This window comes from Lemur catta, chromosome 14 (genome assembly GCF_020740605.2).
Source record: "Lemur catta isolate mLemCat1 chromosome 14, mLemCat1.pri, whole genome shotgun sequence".
Classification (NCBI taxonomy): Eukaryota; Metazoa; Chordata; class Mammalia; order Primates; family Lemuridae; genus Lemur; species Lemur catta.
This window is the reverse complement of record NC_059141.1, coordinates 66,304,819-66,329,464: the sequence shown is the minus strand read 5'-3', so window position 1 is coordinate 66,329,464 and position 24,646 is coordinate 66,304,819. Positions and strand designations below refer to the sequence as shown.

Sequence of the window (24,646 nt, the reverse complement as noted above, 5' to 3'; positions counted from 1 at the left end):
CAGTTGTTCTGCTGAAGAAGATTAAAATGGGCCCCTGTCCCTTCCGGCTTGCAAGGACTCAGCTGAGAATCTGTTGTTAGCCTGGTGGGCTTTCCTTTGTAGGTTAGTTGTTGCTTTCATCTTGCAGCTTGTGGAGTTTTCTCCTTCATTCTGACTTTGACCAGGTTGCTGACTATGTCTTGGAGATGTCCTCTTTGCTGCTGGTGTTTAATGACCATCTTGTATCTGGATGTCTGAATCTCTAGTGATGTCAAATATTGTGGCATGTGGGTCTGTAGTTTCATGGGCCACCACACGGTGCATGGGTACGTGGTTGCATGGATGTAAGCATGGCACACAGTGCCAGAGGCTTGCTCTTCTGGTCAGCATGGAAGCTCATGGGGGCTAGGACCTCCACGCAGCACACAAGTTCCTGGGAATGTGTATTTCAGCACCATGGCACATGAGGTTGGGGAACTGTTCTGCTGGTTGGTGCATGGGGCTGCATGGGTTGGGCTGCTAGATGGCTGGCTGTCTCTCCTCACACAGATTCTACTGGGGCTGCTACCGTGGGACCTCTCAAGTGGTGACATCATCCATTCTGTTCAAGTTCCCTGGTGGGTGGTATGCTTGGCTCCCAGTCACAAGCATGGAAGAGAATCCCCTCTCCCTGCTCCCTCCCGGGGTCAACAAGGGGTGATGCAGGGGCATCTGCAGCAAAGCTGATCCCTGTGTAGACTGGGCTCTCTGGAGCTGAGAGCTTCAATTGGTTTCAGCTGTGGCAACCTGGGAACAGAGGCCAGCAGGTCACTGCTGAGCCTGCTCTCTGATGCAACTTTACAGTACAGTTGCCAACTAGTTCCCTGATCAGAATGGAGGCCCATGGTGGTGGTAGGGGCCTCCAACAGCTCAAGTCACAGTGTCCAGGCACAGAGGGTGGGGTCCTGGGGTTCTCTCCTTTAACCCTTCCTGATTTGTATGTGTCTCCCCTAGGTACCTTGAGATCTTGGTAAATGGGTCTCCCCATCCCCATTTCCTTCACTCTGAGTGTCTCCCATACCTTCTGTGATGATTTATAATGCTCTCTCCAAGAGGGTCCGTGTGTAGCTGGGCATCTACTTGCAATGTTCTTTCCTCCCCTTGAAAGCAGCATGTCCAGGCTGCTACTACTTCACTGTCTACGCCCTTATGTCCTGTCTCATAGAATTCTATACCCAGTAAAACTATCTTTCAGAAATGAATTGGAAATAAAAATGTTTTCAGACATACAAAAGCTGAGCGACTTGATCATCAGTAGATCCACCATCTAAAAAAATGTTAAAGGAAGTGTTTCAACCAGAAGTAAAATGATACCAGTTGAAAATACATTATAGCTGCAGTCCCCAATCCCTAGGCCATGGCCTGGTATCAGTCTTTGGCCTGTTAGGAGCCGGGCCACATATCACTGCCTGAGCTCTGCCTCCCCCACCCCCCCAGCTGTGGAAATATTGTACCTGGTGCCAAAAAGTTTGGGACCACTACCTGTGCAAAGGAGTGAAGAGAAGCAGAAAGTATGACTATGTAGATAAATATATATATTTTTCTTATTTTTAAGATCTGTCTATTAGATAGGTGTTCAAACAAAAATGAACCTGGGCATGGTGGCATGTGCCTGTAGTCCCACTACTCAGGAGGCCTAGGTGGGAGGATGGCTTGAGCCCAGCAGTTCTGGGCCAGCCTGGGCAACATAGTAAGACCCTGTCTCAAAAACAGAAAACAACAACAACAACAACAAAGAAACACAAAATTAAACAGCAAATATAACAGTGCATTGTGGAGTCGGTAACATGGAGAAGTGAAATGTATGGCAATAGCTCAAAGTATGCTTATAGTGTAAACATACTAATTCTTACTATACAGAAGGTAGTATACTATCCCTTGAAGTGTGACTGGGACAAGTTAAAGATGTGCTATCAACTCTACCAACCACTGAAACAACAAAGAGTTATAGCTAATAAGCCAATGAAGAATATAAAGTGAAATTATTAAAAATATTCAATTAATTTTTAAGGAAGACTGAAAGAAAGGGAAAAGGAAACAAAGAATTTAGACTAATAGAAAGCAAATAGCAAGATGGTAGACTTAACCACATAAATCATCACGTTAGATATCAATCACCTAAACATCCCAATTAGAAGGCAGAGATTGTCAAATGGATAAAAAAGGAAGACTCATCGTTCTGCTACCTTCAGGAAATGCACTGGAAAGATAAAGCAACAAAGAGGTTAAAAGTAAAAGTACAGAAAATGACATACTGTGCTAATGCCTCTCAACCAAAAGGCTGTATTAGCTATATTCATGTCAGAAAAAGTAGATTTCAGAGCAAAAACTGTGTTCAGGGATAAAGAAGGTCATTTCATAATGACAGAGGGGTCAATTCATCATGAGCACATAACAATTGTAATGATTTTGTACATAATGACAGAGCTTCAAAATACCTAAAGCAAAAACTGATAGAACTGCAAGAAGAAATAGACAAATCCATAATTACACTCAGAGATTTCAACATGCCCCTTTCAATAACTGATAGAATGACTAGACCACCAGTACACATATGAAAGTTATGAACAATGCTATAAATCAATTGGACCCGATTGGCATACACATCAGAAAGGAAGCAGTACAACTGGCTTTGTTTTCAGTCAACATGATCAGCTATATAAAAATATGAAATACTTGGGAATAAGTCTGAAAATAGGTACATAAAACCTGTATACTGGAAACTATGCATCATTGTTGTGAGAAATTTAAAAAAGGCCTAAGGAATGGAACTATGTGAGATTCCAGTACACGTGCATTAGAACGCATTGGCACACCACTTTGGAAAACAGTTTGGCAGTTTGGCAAAATACAAGGGACAGGTCTATATTGACAGAAAACAGAGCCCTGGTGGCCTGGGGGAGGACAGGGAAGGAGGGATTACGCAGAGGAAGGTCCAACTTTGGGGGATGATGGAAATGTTCATTCTTTTAATTGTGGGGACAGTTTCACAGGTGTATACATTTGTCAAAATTTATCAAATTGTACATTTAATATGTGTGGTTTATGATATGTCAGTTATCCTTCCACAAAGCTGCTTTTCAAAAAAAATCAAAGGCATGTGCTCACATGTAGAATCTAAGGCTGTTTCCTCACACCAGTGGTAAGAACAAGCCACAAAACAGAAGAATCCAGAAGGCATAAGGGAGCTATTCAGGGTTTTAGACTTAGTTTTCAGAAATGTTAATGTCAGAGAGCAATAGAACCAGTTCTTGCTTTGGCCGTGATTAAGTCATCCTGTTTCTTTGAAGTCAGCCAACACTTGCAGTGTTCAATTGGCCTCACAGTTTCTGTGGAATAATGGGGTCATTTGAAAATCAGTATCGCAATTGGAGATGGGGCCGTGAAGTCATGACCTCTTGTCAGCTGCAGAGCAGAACCAGCTACCAGGTCTGAGAACAGTCTCCAACTTGCCAGCACAGGAATGCACCCCAGGGGTAACGCCTTGTCCATCTTTTTGTTTTTTTCTTTTCAGAAACTCAGTTGTGCCCTGAAGGTTGTCAAGTTGGTATTGGCAGCAGCAGTCAGGGGAGTGGTGTCCCATGCAGATGACCTCCACTTCTGGGACCTTCTTCCCAGCTCCACGTCTTTCTACACTTGGGTCATGGACCTGATAAGGTGGAACCACTTCCCCAGTGTCCCTGGCACCACTCTGACCCCTGACCCTAGTCTCCCAGGTCCCAGCACTCGAATATAGTAGCCTTGCACCCTCCCTCCTCCACCTCCCAGCCCTCTGCACTTCCGAGTCCTCAGCCCTCATGTCTTCCCTGTTGTGGGCACGCTGGCTCTGGCCACTTCCCCCACCCCCGGCAACTAACTGCTTGCTTCCTGTGTCCCATCCCAGAGCAGTGGGAAAGACGTGTGACCCCTCCCTCCTTCATGAAATGATGGCCCTTGTGCAGAATTCCCTCCACTGCATCAATGAGGGGCAGAAAATCCTGGTCAGGGCCATTTATGCTCAGATGAGAGCTGGGGAGAGCCCAGCAGCTGTAGCTTTACCCTTCCTGTAGCTGAGGGACCGACTATTTAATGAGATGTTAACTTGTCCCAGGAAGGAGAAAAAAGAGAATGAAGCCATCTCAAATGGGAGTCCTTTCCCTGGCATGTCAGGGGACTGGTTTAAGGAGGCCAGGATAGCTGGGAAGGGGTTAGCAGTTCTAGTCCTCCCAGAATGACTGGGCTCCAAATTCAAGTCTTACCAGCATTACCAACCAAGCCCTTCCCCGTAGTCTCCACCCCATGTGACCAGATCTGCCACTGTTCTCCCTTACACACAGTCCTTGCCTGAGCAGGGGCCTGAGGGAGGGCTGAGGGAGCACAGGGTCCCCGTGACCTCTCCTCCATCCATAACTGTGGTGTCCTGCCCTGCAGCTCCTCTGTCACCCATCGGTGGCCCAGAGCCTGATGCACAAATCTCTGGGTATTGTCACCCAGTGGGTCAATGACCCCAATGTCAGCATGGTGGGAATCGGCCTGCGGGGCATCAGCAACCTGGCCCTGCCCCCAGGACAGGTAAGAGTGGGGGAGGGTCCAGGGGGACCACCTGGGAGTCCCTGAAGCATTTGCTTTTCCTCCTTGGGTACCTCGGCTGTCCCAGGGTTAGTACATCCACCACCCTCATCCAAGGGCATCACAACATCCAGTGTGTGGGCCTTGCTAGGCCTGTCCACAAGCTGCCTGAGCCATCATTTCCTTGGCATGTCCAGCCCCTAGGTCTCCCACATCTGTTTCTCTTAGGCATCATCCGTGTGCTCTAAACCCTGTGCACAGAGTGCTGCATGACCCCCAGGTGGTGAGTCATCTCTGCCTTCTTCCCATCAGTCAAAGGCTCTCAGGAGGCTGGTTCCGTACTTACGCGGCTTCCTGAGTGCTGAGGCGCGGGTGGCCGTGCGGGCGCTGGAGAGCCTGCAGAACATCGTGCAGCACGCGCGGGACAAGGACATCCAGGGAATGTTCTGCAGCATCTGCCAGCACCTGCGTCCCCTCATCAATGATGTATGTGCCTACAGCCCTAGGAGCCCTTGGGAACAATATGGGCTGGGGCTTGGGGTGAACCTTGGGGCTGAACTAAGGGTTGGGCTAGGCCAAGGGCCTGTGGCCCAAGGCTGAGATAATGGAGGGGCAGACGAAAGGAGACCTGGCCACAGGGAGCAGTGCACAGGGCATGTCCCAAGTGCATTCCCACTACATCCAGACGCAGCACACGCCTCCACTTACTCTGCCCTGAGAATTCCCCGGCGGAGCCACTGGACCAACAATTGCAAGCTCACACTCTGATATGAAGCCGGGTTTTTCTCTGAGGACCCAGACTCCACGTACAGAGTGAAGAGGGGAGAGAACTGATGGCTCTACCCTTCTCCCACATCACACAGGACTATAGAATGCCAGGGTCCTGTGGCAAGACAAATCTGAGACTCAGAAATTTGCACTAATGGACCAACACCAACCCTCCCCATCTCTCATCCTCCTTATAGATCATGGCATCTTAGAGCAGGAGGGAACTCCATGTGCCTGAGACACATGCTGATGGTAGTCCTGTTGTGGCATTTGTAACTTTTTTGGCTTTGGAACCTTGTGTTGGAATAATTTTGATATGGGTCTCATCTCCGATATGACCCTGGAAACTCCTGAATGGCTGGGTCAATATCTCACTCATCCATCTTTCCATGACTTTTAAAATTCAGCGTGCGTACTTTTCTTGACCTAAGCAGGCCTAAAGGTAACATCTTTTCCCTCCATCCAAACAACATAAAGATGGGAATGCTTTAAATCTGATCACGCGTTCCCACGTTAGATATGAATGTTGTCTAGCATATAATTCCACCTGCTTATTAGATCTCCAAATGAGGTCTTTATATCATCATCATGATCATGATTATTATTACTTATACAGTCAACACTTATTTAGAATTACCCACATGTTTACAGATCTCCTTGCTCACCTTCCCTTCTTACGGCTCTTTCCTCCCTCCTAGAGTCTGCTTTCCCTCCCTCTCGGGTTCCTTGAGTGAGGGTCTGAAACAGTAAACATTTTCAGTCTTTGTATGAAAATGTCCTTATTTTCCCTCATAATTGTCTTAAGTTGTTAGTAGTTTATGATGTAAACATCACGATATTTCTCGAATGTGGTCCCTTTCTTTTGCAGCGTTGGTTTTCCTCAATGTTTGTGGGTCGATTTTTATGCTAGAGGTTCTTGTGGGCCCTCTGTGGAAGCAACGCCCATCACTGCAGCCTGACTTCAGGAATCGTGGGGAGCATCCTGGGACAAGTGGACAGTCGGATGTGCCAATAGCCAGTCTTTTGACTCTAGTGCTCCCTACACTCCCTGGGGGACATCAGACACCCAGGGAACTGTCCCCTCTCTCTGCAGTAGACACCACACTCCCTGCTGTGCTGGGGTGTTCTGTGCCCCTGCTCCTTGGTTATTGATAAGAGGGATATCAGGAGGGAGAAACCGAATGAGGTGGCTGGCTACACCCACCCCCAAACCACCAGATGTTGCCTTCCCAGGACCATCCCTCCCTCCCTATATTCACAGCCCCTAAGCTTAGAGCACTCCGGGAACTGCTGCCACCTCCTGCAGTAGTATTTTCTTGTCCACACCCTGGGCTATAATTTCTACCTTAATTCCAATTGTGTCTACTGTTCACCTTTCAGGTATACCCTAGTCCTCTGGAGGGGAATGGAAAACCCCCATCTAATATTTCAGATCTATTATGAATTGTAAAAACACATTTGCACTCTTTCTGCTAGGGATGGGATGACTGCAGCAATGCTCAAGTGCCCGTTGTGAGCTACTGTGCCTGGGACGTTATTCTCTTTGTTTTTGTCATTAAAGTACTAATAAGGAATCATCTGTTTCGCCATCATACTGTAACACGCACATCCCACTGGCTGGAAAGTCTCCCTCTGTGTTCAGGAACCGTCTGTCTTGTGCTGCTGTGCCTCTATCACTTGGCACTGAGCCTAGCTCAGGAGAGATGCTCAAGAAATATTAGTTCAACTAATATATAGCATCCTCCTGAAAGTGTACAAAGCTTTGCTCTTTGTGGTCATTATGCATTCACATACGCTAATACAGACCTCAACAGTTTTCTTTACTGCGTAACTAGGGTAAAAATATGCATTTTTAAAAATGTGGCATGCTTGAGCTAAATCCTTAGAAGGATGAAAGCTACGAGCTGTTGATATGGTCCATGGCAGCATTCAAGCTCTGGTGCTGGTTTCCCTGGCACTGTGCCTTCATGAACTGACTTCTCGGCTCTGGGGATCTAAAGAGAGTCCCTCGGAGACACAGGCAGCGTGGTCTCCACAGGCAGAGCCCCTTCCCTTCGGCTCTTTGTTCAGGAGCCTGGCTGTGGCTGTGCGCTCTACAGCCACCTCTGGCATCATCCTCTGTGCTGGCCCTGAGCACTGTCACCCTCTCTTTGTGATGTGGGGCTCCCACTCAGCCCCTGGCCTGGGCAGTCCTAAGAGTGGGCTCGGGGGGCTCACTCTCTCCACCCACAGGCCTGTGGAGGGGCCCTTACTGAATGGGCAGAGCTGACTGGCTGGGCGTCTCTGACCCGCAGCTTGCGGCACACCACCCTCAGTGACCCCCCGCAGGTGCTACAGGACACATGCGCGTACCTGGTGAGCAAGAGTCTCAACGTTCATCCCGGGGACAGAACAGTGGCCTCAGTGGATAGAGGGGGCAGGTGACAGATATGTTCCTTCAGTTCCCTGATTCTCATTCTTTAGTATCAGCTGCCTCTGAGGACCCTCACCTGGCCCTGGTTCTCTGTATGTGAACCTCAAGGCATCCCGATCCCTTCCTCAGAGCCTAGGGCCACCGTGCCGGGTTACTGGAGGGACAGAGGACAGAGGTCTTCTGGTTAGAGGGGCGGGAAGCCCTGCAGGCGGGAGACGTGGGGCTGAGGCTCCTGCAGTCAGGAACCGGCCAGAGGGCAGGAATCCCAGGTGAAAAGTAGCCATTTAAGGGCCAAGCAAGCAGGTGAGGAGGTGACACAGTAATCCCCACGTTATGAATCCCTCCCACAGGTAGAGCACTGGACACAGCACTTTACAGCCATTTCCCACTGACGCCTCGCAATTACCTGAGGGCGGCTGGGCGGGTTTCCCTCAAGTCTCCAGACACAAGAGTGAAGCCAGGAAGTGCCAGGGCCGGTACTGACACCTGGGTCTCCGGCTGCACAGCTGTTGTGTTGTCTCTGCTGTCAGGGGCAGGGACAGCCTTGTCCCTGTGAACGTCCCACTGAGTCTGTGCTGCTGCTGGGCTGGGAGGGGCTGGGGTCAGCCTGCAGGTCGCGCAGTCATGCCTGGAGACGGACTGCTGCTGCTGTGCTCAGGGTGGGGGTGTGGCTGCTAGAAGGTCTGTAGTAGAGTCCCCAGTGGCCCCCTCTCCCTGTCAGCACCACCCTCTTTGGCTCCACAGGTCCACGAGGGCGAATACCAGCTGGTGGGGCAGTGACTGTCCCAGAGCCTTGAGTTCCTGGAGAGCCCACAGACCTCCCTCAGGCAGCTGCCCTCAATTTCATAGGTAAGGCGGGGGCTCCTGGTGACTCCTCCCTCCTCTCTGCAGCAGGGGGACCCTCCGTGACCTTCCGCTAAAGGCCAGGTCATGGCATGATGACACAGGTCACCTCCTGTCCCAGCATTGACCTGATGAGGGAGGTTGGCCTGTGGCCAGGCCTGCAATTCTGCTTTGAAGAGGCTCAGGGGAGGGAGAGGAAGCTGCGTGTCCTTACCCCAGCTCTCTGGGGGTCTCCCCACTGTCTGGGCTGTGCTTGGTGGGGCCGACGGCCATAAGCATTGGAAATGGGGAAAAAAAACTATTGTTTGAACTGGGGCCCTATAGGAGTTCCAAAATATTTTGATTTGAATTACAGTGGTAGTGAGTGTTAATGTTAGAAAAACTAAAAAATTCTGATTTGCAAAAAGAAGAAAATAAACAATTTCACCATTTGGATGTAAGCACTGCTACCATTCTGGAGTTTTTCCTGACTATACTACGTGCGCGCGCACACACACACACACCCACACACACACACATGTCTACGTGAGCACTTTGTAACACTGCGGTTTGGTGTACTGTTTTTCTACCCTTGCTGGATCACAAATATATACCATGATATATTCTTCAACATTATTGTTAATGACTGCATGTTATTAAATCCATTTTTATGGATGGATTTATGAGACAATTTATTAAATCAGATCATATTGTTGAATACATACGCAGACTGTGTCCTTTCTTATTTTTATAAGCAGGGATGCAGTGATTAAGTCTCTGCATGACATCATGATTATTTTGTTAAGGTAAATTTCAAGTAGAATTGCTGGGCCCAAAGGGTATGCACAATTTTAAGGCTCTTGATGCTTATTGCCAACTGCTCTCTACAGCGGTTGACTCATGTCCTACTCCCACCGTGCTGTACATGAGCATCTATTTCTGCAGACATCTGCCAACCCTGGGTAGTCTCTTAAAAATCATTACCAATTCGACAGGTGAAAATAGTTGTTTTGATTGTTAACATTTGTTATCAGCAGTGAGGTTCAATCTTTTTCCTTTTGTTGGCAGTGTGTATTTCCTTTTTTCTAATTAATAGCCTTGTGCCCTTTGCCCATCTTCCTATGGGTGTGGGAGCCCCATGCAGGTTAGCATCCTGGGCTCATGGTCTACTTGTCACGTGCTCACAACAATGTTTGGGTCACAGCCACTCTGAGCTTTGTTGTTTTACTAAGACGCTGCTGTCTAGGCTGCAAGTCATCTCTGAAGCACACTCCCTGCTCGGACTTCTTTAAACATTTCCTTATTGACTACTGAATGTGGGAAAGGGGCAGCCCAAAGGTCTGGGAGCTCTGGAATGATTTTACATGTGTCTTGTCTTTAGGATACACACTGAGAAACATTGACGTGAGCCGCGTCCGTGAGGAGGACGTGCAGGTGATCAGGACTGGTGAGTCTGGGCCTGGTGCCAGGGGTCTGCATGGCACACGGGGGCTGGGTGGGACAGAATGCAGGGTGGGGACATTTCCCAAGAGCATGTTTTATACTTTTATTTTTACCAAGATTGAAGTATTACAGAAAAGTAGAAAATGAAGAAAAGTAGTAGGAAGAGACACAATTTTCCATTGTCCCACTCATCAGAGGAAACACTGCTAATATTTGGGGATAGATCCTGTCAGTCAGTGAACACTTACCGTGTGCTGTAGGAGCTTACACTGCGATGGTGCTCAAGACAGACACAGTCCTCGCCCCTAAAAATCTTGTAGTTTTGTTTTTATTATGTTAAACCCCTTTAAACACTAATTTATGTTTTATAGGAGAAATACACAAATAAAGTCTTTTTGTAAAAAAAAAAGAGGCAATATCAGTAAATGTAAAGTCCCATTTACACACCCTGCCGTGTCTTGCCCGTCTCCCCTCCCCCACCTGTTTGCTGTAGACTTTCATATTCTTTTTGTGTGTATACATTCTGTACATATGTGAACAGTTTCTGAACCTTGCTCTTTTCCCCACTATTAGGTGGGTATTTAGGGAACCCAGATCTACTGCATTCCCTAAACTGCAACATAATCTTCCATACTACTGAGATACTGTTGTTCATTAATCATCTCCCATGTTCATGAACATTTAAGGTGTTACCAATGTTTTGCTATTAAAAAACCACACCAGAAGCATTCTTATCTATGTCCCTTTAAATATATATACAGATATGTATATATATCTGGAAAAGTTTCTACAGGCTACATACCAAAACATAGACTGTTGTCATGCGTATTAAGCTTAACAGAGTGTAAAGTAAAACCACATTTTAAACTTCCCTCTTGTCTTGACATTCATTCCAACCCCTGTCCTCCCCAATTTATAGGCTTTTGTTCACTGGTGTTTTAGTTCCATTTGTTAACTCAGAATTGAGGTGCTATGATTGTTGCTGTTCTTATATACAAACGCTCTAGACTTACATACATCCCTCAATATCCTGTTTTGCGTTTCTGACCATCCTTTGGGGACCATTTGTCTTCATCCTGGAGAATATATTTTAGAAGATTCTTCGGTGCTGGTATCTTGAGGTGTGCTCTCTTGGATTTTATTTGTAATGATGTTATCTTACTCTCATTCTTTTTTTCATTTTTTATGTAAGTAGGTTTAGGGGGGGTATACGTGGTTTCTTCCTTACATGGGTGAATTGTACAGTGGCAAAGTCAGGGCTTTCAGTGTACCAGTCACCCAAATTGTAGCCTTGTACTGGATAGGCAGTTTTTGATCCCTCACCATCTTCCCACTCTCCCCGCTTCTTAGTCTCCAGAGTCCCTTAGAGCACTCTGTGTGACCAGGTGTGCCCATCATTAAGCTCCCACTTGTAAGGGAATATTGGCAGTTTTTCTTTTTCCATACTTCAGATACTTCCCTTCGGATTATGACTTCCAGTTCCATCCAAGTTGCTGTGAACGACATCCTCCCATTCTGTGTTACAGCTGAGTAGTATTCTACAGGGGGGAGTGTGTGAATATATTGTTGTTATCCCCTCATTGGTTGATGGGCACTTAGGCTGATTCCATATCTTTGCAATCGTGAATTGTGCTGCAATAAACACTGAGTGTGTGTGTCTTTTTGATATGACTTCTTTTGCTTTGGGTAGATACTCCGTAGTGGGATTGCTGGAATGAATGTTAGGTCTACTTTTAATTCTTTGAGGATTCTCCATACTGTTTCCTATAGAGCTTGTACTAATTTACATTTTGACGAACAGTGAATAGGCATTCCCCTTTCCCACATCCACACCAACATCTATTGTTTTTTGACTTTTTAATAATGGCCATTCTGCCAGGGGTAAGGTGGTCTCTCACTGTGGTTTTAAGTTGCATTTCCCTGATGCCTAGAGATGTTGAGCATTTTTTAACATATTTCTTGGCCATTTTTATCTCTTCTTCTGAAAAATATATGTTCATATAATTTGCCCATTTTTTAATGGGGTTATTTGGCAGTTTTGTCTTGCTCATTTGTTTAAATTCTCTTTAGATTCTGGACATGAGTCCTTTGCTGGAAGTAGAGAGTGCAAATATTATCTCCCATTCTTAAGGTTGTCTACTCTATGGATTTTATCTTTGGCAGTGTAAAACTTCTGTAGTTTAGTTAAGTCCCCTTTATTTATTTTTCTTTTGGTTGCATTTGCTTTTGGGACTTAGTCACAAATTCTTTGCCAAGCCAATATCTGGAATTATTTTTTCTACGTTTCCTTCTGGAAATTTTTGGTGTTAGGTCTTCCATTTAAGTCTTTAATGCATTTTGAGTTAATTTTTAGGTATGGTCAAAGGTAGGAATCAAGTTTCATTCTTCTACACATGGCTCTCCAATTTTTCCAGGATGATTTGTTGAATAGGGCATCTTTTCCCCAGTGTATGTTTTTGTCTGCTTTGTCAAAGATCAGTTGATTGTAGGTATTTGGTTATTTTTCTGTGTTCTCTATATTTTTTCGTTGATTTATGTACCTACTTTTATACCAGTACCATTCTGTTTTGGTTACTATAGCCTTGTAGTATCACTTGAAATTAGGTAATATGTTACATCAAGATTTGTTCTTCTTCTTTTTTTTAGCATGGCTTTGACTATTTGCGGGGAGTTAGCTACGCTCCCCGCAAAGAGGTGTTCTCTTTTCGGTCGGGTCTCTCAGGCAGCGGTCGTCGCAAAGGATGAAAAAATAGTAGGAAACAGAAATAAAAGAATAATAATAATAATACACAGAGCCAAAGATATAGTTTAGAAAGTAAAGGTTTATGAAGATAGACAAAGGGAGGGTGTCCGGATGGATATATTTCTTCCCGCAGAAATATATCAAAGACTGAAACTCCACACAGGTATTTTATAGGGTAGATACAGGCTCCCATTGCCAAGGGCAATGGGATTTACATACTAACAGGCACTTTGGTTTAGGGTCAAAGTCTTCTAAAAGGCTACTACAGATCCTTTAACTAGCTCTATCTAGGGGAGCAATGAATTACAAAATCTTCTTAGGGCAAACTTCTAAGTTTTATGATAAGGCTATTACTTTAGCAAAAAACAGAGACATCTTGGCTCCAGTGATTGTGTTCTTGGAGACAGAGAGGATCTAAGAAGTCAACATGAGCTGTGCCTTGTGTTAATTACTTTAACCGCATGGTTCCATCTGGGCCTGGCTTGGGCATTAGCATATCTATTTGATCAGCTCTCATCTCTGGCGGTCTTTGTTGGTCAGCTCTGGCAACCTATGGCCCTAGGTGAAGCCTGTCTTGTCTTTCAAAACAGGTGAGAACCATAGGCCCAGTTTATAGCTGTCTCTTTGAAATGCAGCTGTTACTGACCAATGAGAAGCCCTCCTGAGACGAGGCAGCTTTTGAATTAACACATTTATTTTTTCTTTAAGGCAAAGCCTTATTTGACTTCTGAAATCAAATCTTGTCTCAAAAAATACAGGGGCATTTCTATAACTCAGTATTCTTAGGCTCAACAACTATTCAAGCTCTTTTTGGATTCATGTGAAACCTATAATTGTTTTTTCTAATTATGTGAAAAGTGACATTGGTATTTTGATGGGAATTGCATTGAGTCTGTAGAACACTTTTGGCAGTATGGAATTTTAACAAGATTGTTTTTTCCAATCCATGAGCATGGGATTTTTTCCATTTGTTTGTGTCATCAACAATTTCTTTCATCAGTGTTCCATAGTTCTCCTTATAGAGATCATTCACCTCCCAGGTTAAGTATATTCGTAGGACTTTATGTTTTCTTTTGCAGCTATTTGGAAATGGTAGTGAGTTCTTAATTTTATTCTCATGTTCGCTGTTTTTAGAATATAGAAATGCTACTGATTTGTATACATAAATTTTGTCATCTGAGACATTACTGAATTTATTTATCAATTCTAGGAGTCTTTTGATAAAGTCTTTAGGGTTTTCTAGATAGAAGATGATACCATTGGCCACTAGGGACAGTTTGATCTCTTCTGGCGTGGATGTTCTTTATTTCTTTCCCTTGCCTGATTGCTTCAGGTAGGACTTCCCATATGATCTTGAATAGAAGTGGTGAAAGTGGGACTCTTGTGTTGATCCAGTTTGTAGGAGGAATGCCTTTCAACTTTACCCCATTCAGCATGAGGTTGGCTGTGTGTTTGTCATATGCACCTTTTACTATTTTGAAGAATGTTCGTTCTATGCCTAGTTTGTTAAGGGTTTTTATCATGAAGGGGTGCTGGACTTTATTGAGTGCTTTTTCCAAGATCTATTGTGATGATCACATGATTTTGTTTTTAATTCTGTTTATGTTGTGAGGCACATTTATTGATTTGTGTATATTGAACCATCATTGCATCCCTAAGATGAAACTCACTTGATCAGAGTGAATTATTTCTTTGATATGCTGTTGGATTCAATTTGCTGGTATTTTGTTGAGTATTTTTAAAGCTATCTTCTTAAGGGATATTGGTCTGTAGTGTTTCGTTGTTGTTGTTGTGTCCTTTCCTGGCTTTGGTATCAGTGTGATACTGGCTTTGTACAATGAGTTAGGGAGGACTCCCTCCTTCTCAATGTATGAAATACTTTCAGTAGGATAGGTACCAGTTCTTTGTAGGTCTGGTAGAATTCATCTGTGACTCCATCTAGTCCTGGGTATTTTTTTCTTGGGATTTTTAAAATTATTATTATTATTACTGATACAATCTCTCTACCTGATATTAATCTGTTTAAGGATTTGTATTTCTTCCTGATTCAGGCTTGGGAAAATTTTTGAAAATTTATCTATTTCCTTTGCATTTTCTACTTTGTGCAAAGAGATGTTCATCCTAGTCTTGGAGAATCTTTTGTATTTCTACAGTATAAGTTGTAATGCCTCCTGTTTCATTTATGACTGAGCTTATTTAAATTCTCTTCTTTAATTGTATAATCTAGCGAGTGGTCACTCAATTTGTTTAGCTTTTCAGAGATACAACTTTTCCTTTCGTTGATCCTTCCGTGTGTGTGTGTGTGTGTGTGTGTGTGTGTGTGTGTGTGTGTGTGTGTGTGTGAGATCTAAATCTCAGGATTTAGATCTGAGCTCACATGTCACCTTCCCAGAGAGGCATTCCCTGACTGGCCTGTCTGAAGGGTCCCTTCCCACTTATTCTCGCTCATTAGTCCATTCAGCTTCCTTCTCTGGGCTGAATTTGTGTTTCCTCATTTTTTTTTCTTTCCCCCACCTGATAACTGCTTGAGGGTAGGGACTCTGTCTCTCTTGGTCACCACTATGTTGCCAGCACCTAGCATAGTGCCAAGTGACAGGAAGTACTCAGTAAATAGTTGCTGACTGAATTTATGATTATTTATATTAATAACAGTGAAAAATTACAAAAAATCTAAGCAGTCACTGGTAAAGGGTTCATCAAAAAAGATATGATAGAATCATGTGATTGGATTTTATGCTGTATAGAGGAATATTTTATGGGAGAAAAAATTTTAATGTTATTTTTGTAAAAAAAGTTTTATCTATATTAGGTATTTGTCTATATTATATATTTTAATATAGGTACCAAGCTATTAGCAGTGTTATCCATGGGGCTGAGAGATTTTTCTTCCTTTCCTTTTTTAAAAAAATAATTTTTATTTCAAATATTTGTCCAATGAAGCAAGCATGGCTTTGATTGTGAGAAAAATGATTCTAAATGAAATCACGTGATAATGACCTGGTGTGTGAAGTGGAGAAGGCTGAGGTTGGGGCAACGGTCCTCAGGATCTGGAGTCTTAGTAGACCTCTGTCTTGTTTCGGCTCTGGAAAGCGTAGAAGACGATGGGGACCAAAGTATAAAATCTTTGGCCCAAGCCATACTGGGAGAAGTTGGGAGCAATCCTGCCTCCCAGTTCCCCACTCCAAGGAAGACCATACTGGGCATCAGAATCCCACAGAGGAAGACATACCTCTTCAAATTAGTCAGAAATGACCCTCGGCAAAAGAGCTCTCGCCAACAAATTCGAGGCTCCTTTCACAGGTGGTGCAACAGATGCATTATGGATGCTCCACCTTGAGAGGCTGCAAGAACTGAGGCACAAGAACATCTCGAGGTCCACATAAGGCCAGGCATGGTGGCATGCACCTCAGTCCCAGCGACTCAGCAGGCTGAGGTGGGAGGATCGCTTGAAGCCAGGAGTTCCAGCTGCAGTGAACAACAGCAACGACGACAACCACGCAGAGACCTGCTGTGGCCACCAAGATCAAATCTGCCTCCTCAGTTTTCATCCAAAGCAGCCCCTTGCCTCAGACCAAAGATATTCTCACTGACATCTGGACAGACAAGTGGGAGAAGCTTCAGTGCCCTACTCTAAATATTCACAGTGACTCACAAACGGCTTTTAGTCAGAACCAATTCTTTAGGTGGATTCTTATTGTTTTTACTTTTTTAAGAGATACAGTGTTGCTCGGTCACCCATGCTGGGGTGTGGTGGTGCCATCATAGCTTAGTGCAGCCTGGAACTCCTGGCCTCAAGCCATCCTCCCGCCTCAGCCTCCTGAGTAGCTGGGACTCCAGGCACACGCCACTACACCCACCTAATGTATTTTTCACCTTATTTTCAAGAATCCATGTCTAGCTCTGTTGCCTAGGCTGGTGTCAAATTCCTGGCCTCAAGTGATGCACCCGTCTCAGCCTCCTGAGTAGTTGGGACTCAGGCAACACACCCACACCAAGCTAGTTTATTTTTTACATTTTACTTTTTATATTGTTAAAATATTTTTTCAAGCCAATTGTCACGAGCAGCACAAGGCCAGAGATAACCAGGCCTGCGCACATTTGTGTATCTCCACAACTGGAACAAAATGGTAAATATTTGTTTCTCTAAACATAGTTAATGTACAAAAGGTATAGTTAAAATATGGTGTGAAAGACTAAAATGTTACACATATTTAGGACACTATGATATGACAATGTATATATATATATATATATGTGTGTGTGTGTGTGTGTGTGTGTGTGTGTGTGTGTGTGTGTTTGTCCGTGGTTCCTGGCTTATAACTCCCATAGCCCTTCTACAGTCTTTTGTTATAATGTTGGGGGATTTAGGCCCTAGAAGTAGGACTCTGAAAACAGAATTTCTCTTTGACCCTCTCCCATCATCCCTTCCCCTGCCCAAGACAGGACTCTAATCTGCTTGTGGGTCTCAAGACCCTCATTCCAGATAGGATCCTGCCCTATTCCTGGGCAGAAGGAAAGCTGCACAACGAGGCCAAGAAGAATCTTTGCACAGGGTTGGCTGGGTTTCCCACTCAGTCTAATAGGATTAGATTTCATCCTTTTTGTCCAATCACATTTCTACCTGGTTGTCAATCATGTCTGTCCAATGAAGTCTCCCCCAAAGGCCCAAAAAGACAGGGTTCAAGGAACTCCCAGGCAGTTGAACAGCTGGAGGCTTACAGGCAGGTGAGCCAGAACTCATCCACCCACATGCCAGGAGGGTGGTGCACTCAACTCCACAAAGACAGATGCTTCAGCACTGGGACCTTTCCAGACCTCACCCCATGTAACCCTTCATCTGCCTGTGTATTGGCATCATATAAAATGAGTCCTTTGTGATAAGCCCGCAAGGTAAGTGTTTCCCTGAGTCCTGTGAGCTGCTCTAGCAACTTAATGAAGATTTACATAAAATTAGCAAGAAGTAATGAGAACAGAAAAAACAAAGTATCAAAAAAAATGCTTGCCACTGAAAACTAAAACAACGCACAATACAAAGCTTGGAGATTACTAGCAGTGGAGGCAAAGAGGAACACAGAATATATAAGCAGGCCTCACTGCTGAGTTATGGAAAGCCTGTGTGCATTAGCAGGAGAATTTTGCTTCCTAGGCCTGAGTTTTGAGAGGAGTTTGTTAAGAAGGCCTTTGAGTTATTAAATAATTCATTGACTGGCAGCATCTAATGCTGTTTAGTAAAAATTGCTGTGGTCGTCCACATAGGGCTGACTTCTGATCTTACCTTTGAGCCTGTTGGGGCTCAGAAACTGATGCCCCAAACTGTGGCACTTTGACAGGCTGAACTGCAGAAGCCTCCAGGTCTCTCTGACCTCACCCTCCCCACTGTCTCCCCCAAAGAAGTAGAAGTTCCTGTATCTGCCTAAGACCCAGACCCCCCAAGGGGAACACTTGTTCCTTTTCTTCCCCTCCCTGTAAGACTGGAATCTAAGCACACGTGCCCAGACTCATTTAGAAGATAGTGTTCTGCCTCTCAGGCTCATTCAAATTCCAGAGAGAACCCCTTAGGAGTTACTTTCTCTTCCCCAGCCTTCACTCTCCCTAGCAACCATTTATTGCCCCTCAACAGAGTCCTCTTCTCCCCTCCCATAACCTGCTCTTCCAGGGTCCAGGCCCCACCCTTTCTGTTCCCTCAAGGTGGCATATAAGCATCTGCACCTCCCCAGGGGTGCGGTCTCCATTCTGAAGGAGAACGTATTCATACATCCTCAGTGTATGCACTGAAATAGATGTGTTTGCCTTTTCTCCTGCTCACCAATCTGCCTCCTGTCAGTGCTTGTCCCTGAACCTCCAGGAGGCCAAAGCCCTTGGCCCACTAGGCCAAGCCCGGGTCTGGTGTTGGCAGTGTGGCTCTCTAGACACCAGCCCCTGGGTGGGAGAGAGGGCAGGTAGGGACAGGACTCACAGCCTGGTGTTGACGGCCTCTGTCCTCTCCGTGCCGGCTGCCTCCTGTGCTCCACTCCCCATGGCGTTGTCTGTTTCCTGCACAGCCTAACTTGTTCGCTTTTTTCCTCATCCCTTCCCACCAAACCACCCTTCACACTGTGTCTGGCTTAGTGTTGCCAAGACACTGCAGTTTGATCCCTGTGTTTGCAGCGTTCCCATGACTTGCAGGTTTCTCACAACGTGAAGTCTAAACTCGCTGGCTTGCAGCTGAAAGCCTTCCACAACCAGCCCGGGACTGACCCCGACTCAGCAGCTTAGACTGGAGGAGTCACACCCCGGGACTGTGGGGGGATGTGAAGCAACAGGATAAAACCTGCTGTATCTCCTATTCTGGAGCTGCCCTTTTGCCAGACAACGATTACTTCACAATGTTATTGTGTATACTAAAGCACACACAGATGTTATAGGGTGCATCGTAACATTTACATGGATTTTAAAGTTAAAATTAAGACTTTAAAGGCCTTAGGATTTTGCTGAACCACATTCCAAGACCCGGAAGGGTGCCAGTTCCTGGTCCTCTCCAAACTGGCCCAGTCAGTGGTAGTTGGAAGCAGATGACAGAAAACTGACCCTGGAATCACGTTTTGTCCATTCCCACCCCCAATCTTTTAGACAGCTTGTTACACTGATTGCAGAAGTTATTTACGTTTCCATTTGATGAGTAGTTTGCCTTTGCCTGAGACTCCAGTGAAATATTCACTTAGCAGTTGAGCTGGGCATGTGGTTCTCATAACAGTCTGTTGTAAAATCATTTGTTCCTTCACTGACTTCCTTGCACATCTTTGTGTCTCAGGGCTGTGCTACCTAGGCGTGCACACACGTATATATCTAAATGAAACTGTGTTCTACCTCCTAGTTATTGACCATGTTTTCAAAGGACCTGTCTGAACATTTATGTTCAAAGCTTGACCTACCCTCTGGCTGTCATTATCTTCCCAATCATGTCTTTAGTGTGTCAGGCCTGTTTAACTTGAACTTCAGCATAGTCCAGTTATTAATTGATGTTACCCTTTTGCATTCTTCTTTTAGCACCTGAATATATTCTATCAGCTTTGACATGCAAGTATACTTCCAGGGACACACAGAAAAGGTAAACAAGAAGCTTTGAAATGGTATCTAAATAAAATAAATAAAGTTTGATCAGCATAAGTCTGATTCTACAGTACAAACATTATTATCTCTATAAAATGGTACAATATCCACCCACCCTGCTTGTGGTCCTCATATGATAAATGTATTAAGAGACCAGTTCATTTTTATGTCCTTTTACCCCATTTATACATCATTTTAAAAATCCATTCCTTAATTGGTATATATCCAAGAGCTTCTATTCCTTTGAATTCTGATTCCAAAGAAAGGTTTCATTTAGAGTACTAAGAAAGATAATATTTGAAGATCATATATGTATAAGTTTTGATTTTTTGCATATCTCTAAGTTTTATTTTAATAAAAATAAATTATTTACTTATGATTTTAGCATGAAACTATGCTGCCCATAGTTTCTGTGATTTTCTTTCTTCACTTAACAATATACCTCGAACAGCCTTCTCTGTCATTGCTTTGTGGCAGAGTAGTTTGTAATGGCTGCATAGCATGTATCTGTCCATTCATGAATACTTATGTATCTCCAGGCAGGGAGCTAGGCACAGGAGATAACAGCAGTTAACACAATAAAGTATTTGGCCCTCTAGGGTTGACCTTTATTAGAGTAAAAGACTTAAAATTTCTAATATAAATAATCACCAGGATAAAATAAAATTGAACATTTCTCAAGTTGCTGAAACAGAGAGGAATTTGAGTGGATAAAATCACAAAATAAAAGATTGATGCATTTATTTTATTATTTCTTAAAATGTTTTTATTTCAGAACTTTAAGGGAGTACAAATGTTTTTGATACATGGCTTGAGTCAGGACTGTAAATGTGCCCCTCACCTGAATAGTGTTCCTTGTGCCTGTTAGGTGGTTTTTCCTGCTCCCCTCCTCCCTCTCCCCCTGCTTGATTTCCTGTGACTTTTACTGCCCTCCGTGCCCCTGTGTGCCAGCGGCTAGCGCCAGTTTGTTAGAGAGTACACTGGTGTCTGTTTTTCCATCCTTGACATGCTTCACTTATGGTGGCCTCCAGGTCCTCCCAAATTGCTGCAAAGGGCATTAATTCATCCTTTTTTATGGCTGAGTAGTACTATATTTTTAAGAGATGAGTCGAAAAGACAAAATAATAGAAAAAGTTCCAGAAACAGTAGCTCATGACAAGGTCAGTTTGGGGACCAAAAAGGAGGAAAGCAAACCACAATACAAAACACATGGAACTGACTGGAGTAATAAATGAAGCGCTTAAAGCTGCAGTATTTTTCAGATAGTTGAATCAATTCAAAAATGAAATATATTTCCTATTAAAAAGGGAGGTTTTATGTGCAAAGTGTTTCAACATGATTCAGAGAACAGAATGTTGTGTGTGAGTTTGCTGTTTCAGTTGGTGGTTAGCCTAGTGAGGATAAAGGGCATATCTGGCCAGGCACCGTGGCTCACACCTGTAATCCTAGCACTCTGGGAGGCCGAGGTGGGAGGATCGCTTTGAGGTCAGGAGTTCGAGACCAGCCTGAACAAGAGCAAGACCCCATCTCCATATTAAAAAAGAAAGAAAGAAAGAAGGAAGGAAAGACAGAAAGAAAAACAGAAAAGATAAAGGGCATATCTGAAGTTTCTAATCCATATCAGGCAGCTCCACATTTCTTTTTCTCTACAAACTTATCTAAATTTAAGCATATTTGTGATTTGTCCCAATGCCAATTTTGGTGACATGTTTGGGCTCTTTTCCCTAAGAATTTTAATAAATTAAGTTTATTTGACTTTAAAGGTAAATATTTTAATTTAGGGCTCAGAATAGCTGTTTTCATTTTTCCTTTGTGATGTGAGTTCTTTGTGAAGTGCTTTGTTTTAGCTGCTTTGGACTTTTAGTGTGATGTTGTCTTTTTACATTAGCTGTGGATCCAGAAATCACAGCTCAAAGTACTGTTGTCTTTTCTGGAGCAGAGTTGGAGAATCCTGTGAACCAAACTGCATTAAAGGCCACTGTTGATGGAAAAGAAATGGTTACCATGAAGAAACTTGATTTTTCCAAAGACAGAATTCTAATGGGTGGGTTTTCTTTATGTTTTTTCTATCTTTTACTTTTCATTTATTAGACAATAAATTATTTTCTTGGCAAATATTCTATTTAGACAACTAAATCTGTGTTGAAGCTCATCTTCATCTAAACTTTATCTAAAACTTTCCTGCCTTAGTACTTACATTTTGCAATAAATAATTTCACACAGCCCTGGCGTTGGCGCGAGATCTAAATGGTGGAAGCGGCGGTTCCAGCCGCTCCCTGAGGCGTCCTGAGCCTGGCCGGGTCTCTTCTCTTGCTGGCCTGGTCTCCGCGGCAGCCAGCAGGCGACAGGCATCGAGAAGGAGGCCTGAAGCCTGTGGATGGACACTGCGGTGCTGAAGAGGCCAGAGTGCAGGTGGGACACTGGCAGGTGGCAGGCCCGGGGGCGCTCACAGCCTGTAGGAGTCAGGGCCAGAGTCCTGCAGAGCGCGGGAGAATCCTTGCCTGAAAGGCTGGGACTATGGCCCTGTCATGTCGCTCCTATAATCTCTATTTACCGCCATACTGATTGAGGCCCACAGAACATTAAAGGTCATTTAAGGTCGGGTGACAATCAAAACTGTGCTAGTGATAGTGGTATGTGCTGTTTGCTTCGTATAGGAAATATATGTGAAGAAATTGAGCACAAATTGGAAAATTCTAGAGGTCTTGAGTCCAAACTCCTCCTTTTACACATTTTTGAACTGAGACTTGGGGAGGAGATATAACTTGAGTGACAGCCCAGACAGGTTAGCGTAGGAGCCAGAGTATACCCCAGTTCTCTTTGGTGCTAAGGGTATTTTTATTTTTTAAACGTTGCTTATAAAACATACTTTCCAGCTTGCCTTTGTAGAGCAACTAGGTTTGAAAAAGATTATTTTCTTCTAGCATGGAAACACGAACATCTTAAAACTTTCTAAAACACTCATTCAATAAAGACATGTTGAGGCCAGGCCCCGTGGCTCAGGCCTGTAATCCCAGCACTCTGGGAGGCCGAGGCGGGAGGATCGCTTGAGCTCAGGAGTCTGAGACCAGCCTGAGCAAGAGTGAGACCCCATCTCTACTAAAAAGAGAAAAATTAGGTGGGCCTGGTGGTGCCCTTGTAGTCCCAGCTATTTGGGAGGCTGAAGCGAGAGGATCACTGGAGCTCAGGAGTTTGAAGTTGCAGTAGTGATCTGTGATGATGCCACTGCACTCTAGCCCTGGTGACAAGAGCAAGGAGAAAACAAAGACTTGTTGAGTGTTGCCTCAATGAAACAAAGGAAACAGACTCTCAGGGTGAGAATTCCTCAAATTTGCATATGCACCCATTTCCCACTATCTCACCCTCCACTAGAAGCATCTTGAGGAGACTCTAAGCTCCTAAGGAGTCTGCTCTCTGCTCAGTTAAACTCCTTACAGCAAACTTTCCACCCTCTCCCACTGCCTGGAAACCTTGCTGTCCCTGTCTCTCCATATCTCTTTCAACCTAATTGAAAAAGAGTGGAGGAGGTTTTAAAGAGACAGCTTCTAATACATTTTGCCCTTGGGAATCACTGGAGCAAAGAATGTTATCTGTTTTTAAAATTCAGTAAAAAACTGATAATAATAATTTCACACATTCCCAAGTTCAGAGTCAAACAAATGTCAATAAACAGGAACATCTTGTTGACAATTCCCACCTTATTAGTGATGTAGACCTGATTTTCTAGTGTAGCACATTCACTAGTTCTGTCTTTTTCTTAGAAGGCCTTTTGATCTGACTGAAGAGAGGTTAAAAAAATAAAGGTTATGGGAACATGAAAATATATTCTTGAAAATGACAAAATGTGGCCTCTTAAAGAATAAATATATTCCAGTTGCTTATATAATTACACTGGTTGTGACCAGGGAGGGGGTCCCCAAGCATTTCCTCTTGTCCAATATTGTGATAGACAAGCTGGTTAATTTAATTTATTCTTTGTTTAATTTTTATTTTAAATTTCAGATTGTCTTAAAAGCTGCTTAACTAGGACATTCTTGTTAAATAGCAAGTTAATTTTCTAGAAATAGAATTATTGCTTCCCTTTTGGCCCAAGGATGAAGATGATACTTCTAACACTTTTGGTTTGTAGTTGCAAATTGTTATAGTTTGCATGTGTTGTGGAGTGAATTGTATCCATTTTCTTTTAAAAAACTCTTTTACTCTGTTTAAAATATTTATGAATAATATTAAATTACGTTCCTCTAAAATGACTTTAAGGAGAATGATTTTCGTTTTCTTCAAGATTCCTGCGAGATCATTTACATTCATCCATCCCTCAGTATCTGTGGGCAGGACTGGTTCCAGGAACCCTGTGGAGACCAGAATTCAGGGAGGCTCAAGTCTCTTATGCAAAGTGACAGACTTTATATATATAACCTCTGCTCATTCCCCCAAATTCATTAAATCATCCCTAGATTACATATAATACCCAATACCTTGTGGAGGCTGTACAACTAGTTGCTATCCTGTATCATCCTTTTATTGTATGTTTTTATTGGTTTTCCCCCTATATTTTCAATCCCCAGTTGGTTGAATCCATGGATGAGGAACCCATGGACAGGGATTTCTGACTGTATTTGATTTGCAAAGGAAAATGGGTTTCATTGACTTAAATGCACCTTTTTCATGCAGTACTTTGCTCAATTCAATTTTTGTTGGAGGGTCTGAAAGAGAAAGTGTGGAAATTGATAACAAAAGTCAAACCATCACGTGAATCTGGTCGTGCTATTATTGCATATTGCACAGAAGAGGCGATACCTTTC

At 43.9% G+C, this 24,646-nt stretch overlaps 1 protein-coding gene across 1 annotated transcript in view; it reads left to right on the top strand.

Moving 5' to 3' along the window:
* LOC123650027 overlaps nt 1–22,250 on the top strand; it is a 33,067-nt gene extending 10,817 nt beyond the window's left edge. The window contains exons 7-13 of the mRNA XM_045568410.1: nt 3,533–3,675; nt 4,429–4,569; nt 8,492–8,596; nt 9,951–10,016; nt 19,782–19,842; nt 21,784–21,888; nt 22,068–22,250. Coding sequence (XP_045424366.1) covers nt 3,533–3,675; nt 4,429–4,462 — 177 coding nt within the window. The 3' untranslated portion in view covers nt 4,463–4,569; nt 8,492–8,596; nt 9,951–10,016; ... (1 more) ...; nt 21,784–21,888; nt 22,068–22,250. The remainder of the gene's footprint in view (nt 1–3,532; nt 3,676–4,428; nt 4,570–8,491; nt 8,597–9,950; nt 10,017–19,781; nt 19,843–21,783; nt 21,889–22,067) is intronic.
* The last annotated feature ends 2,396 nt before the right edge of the window (nt 22,251–24,646 follow it).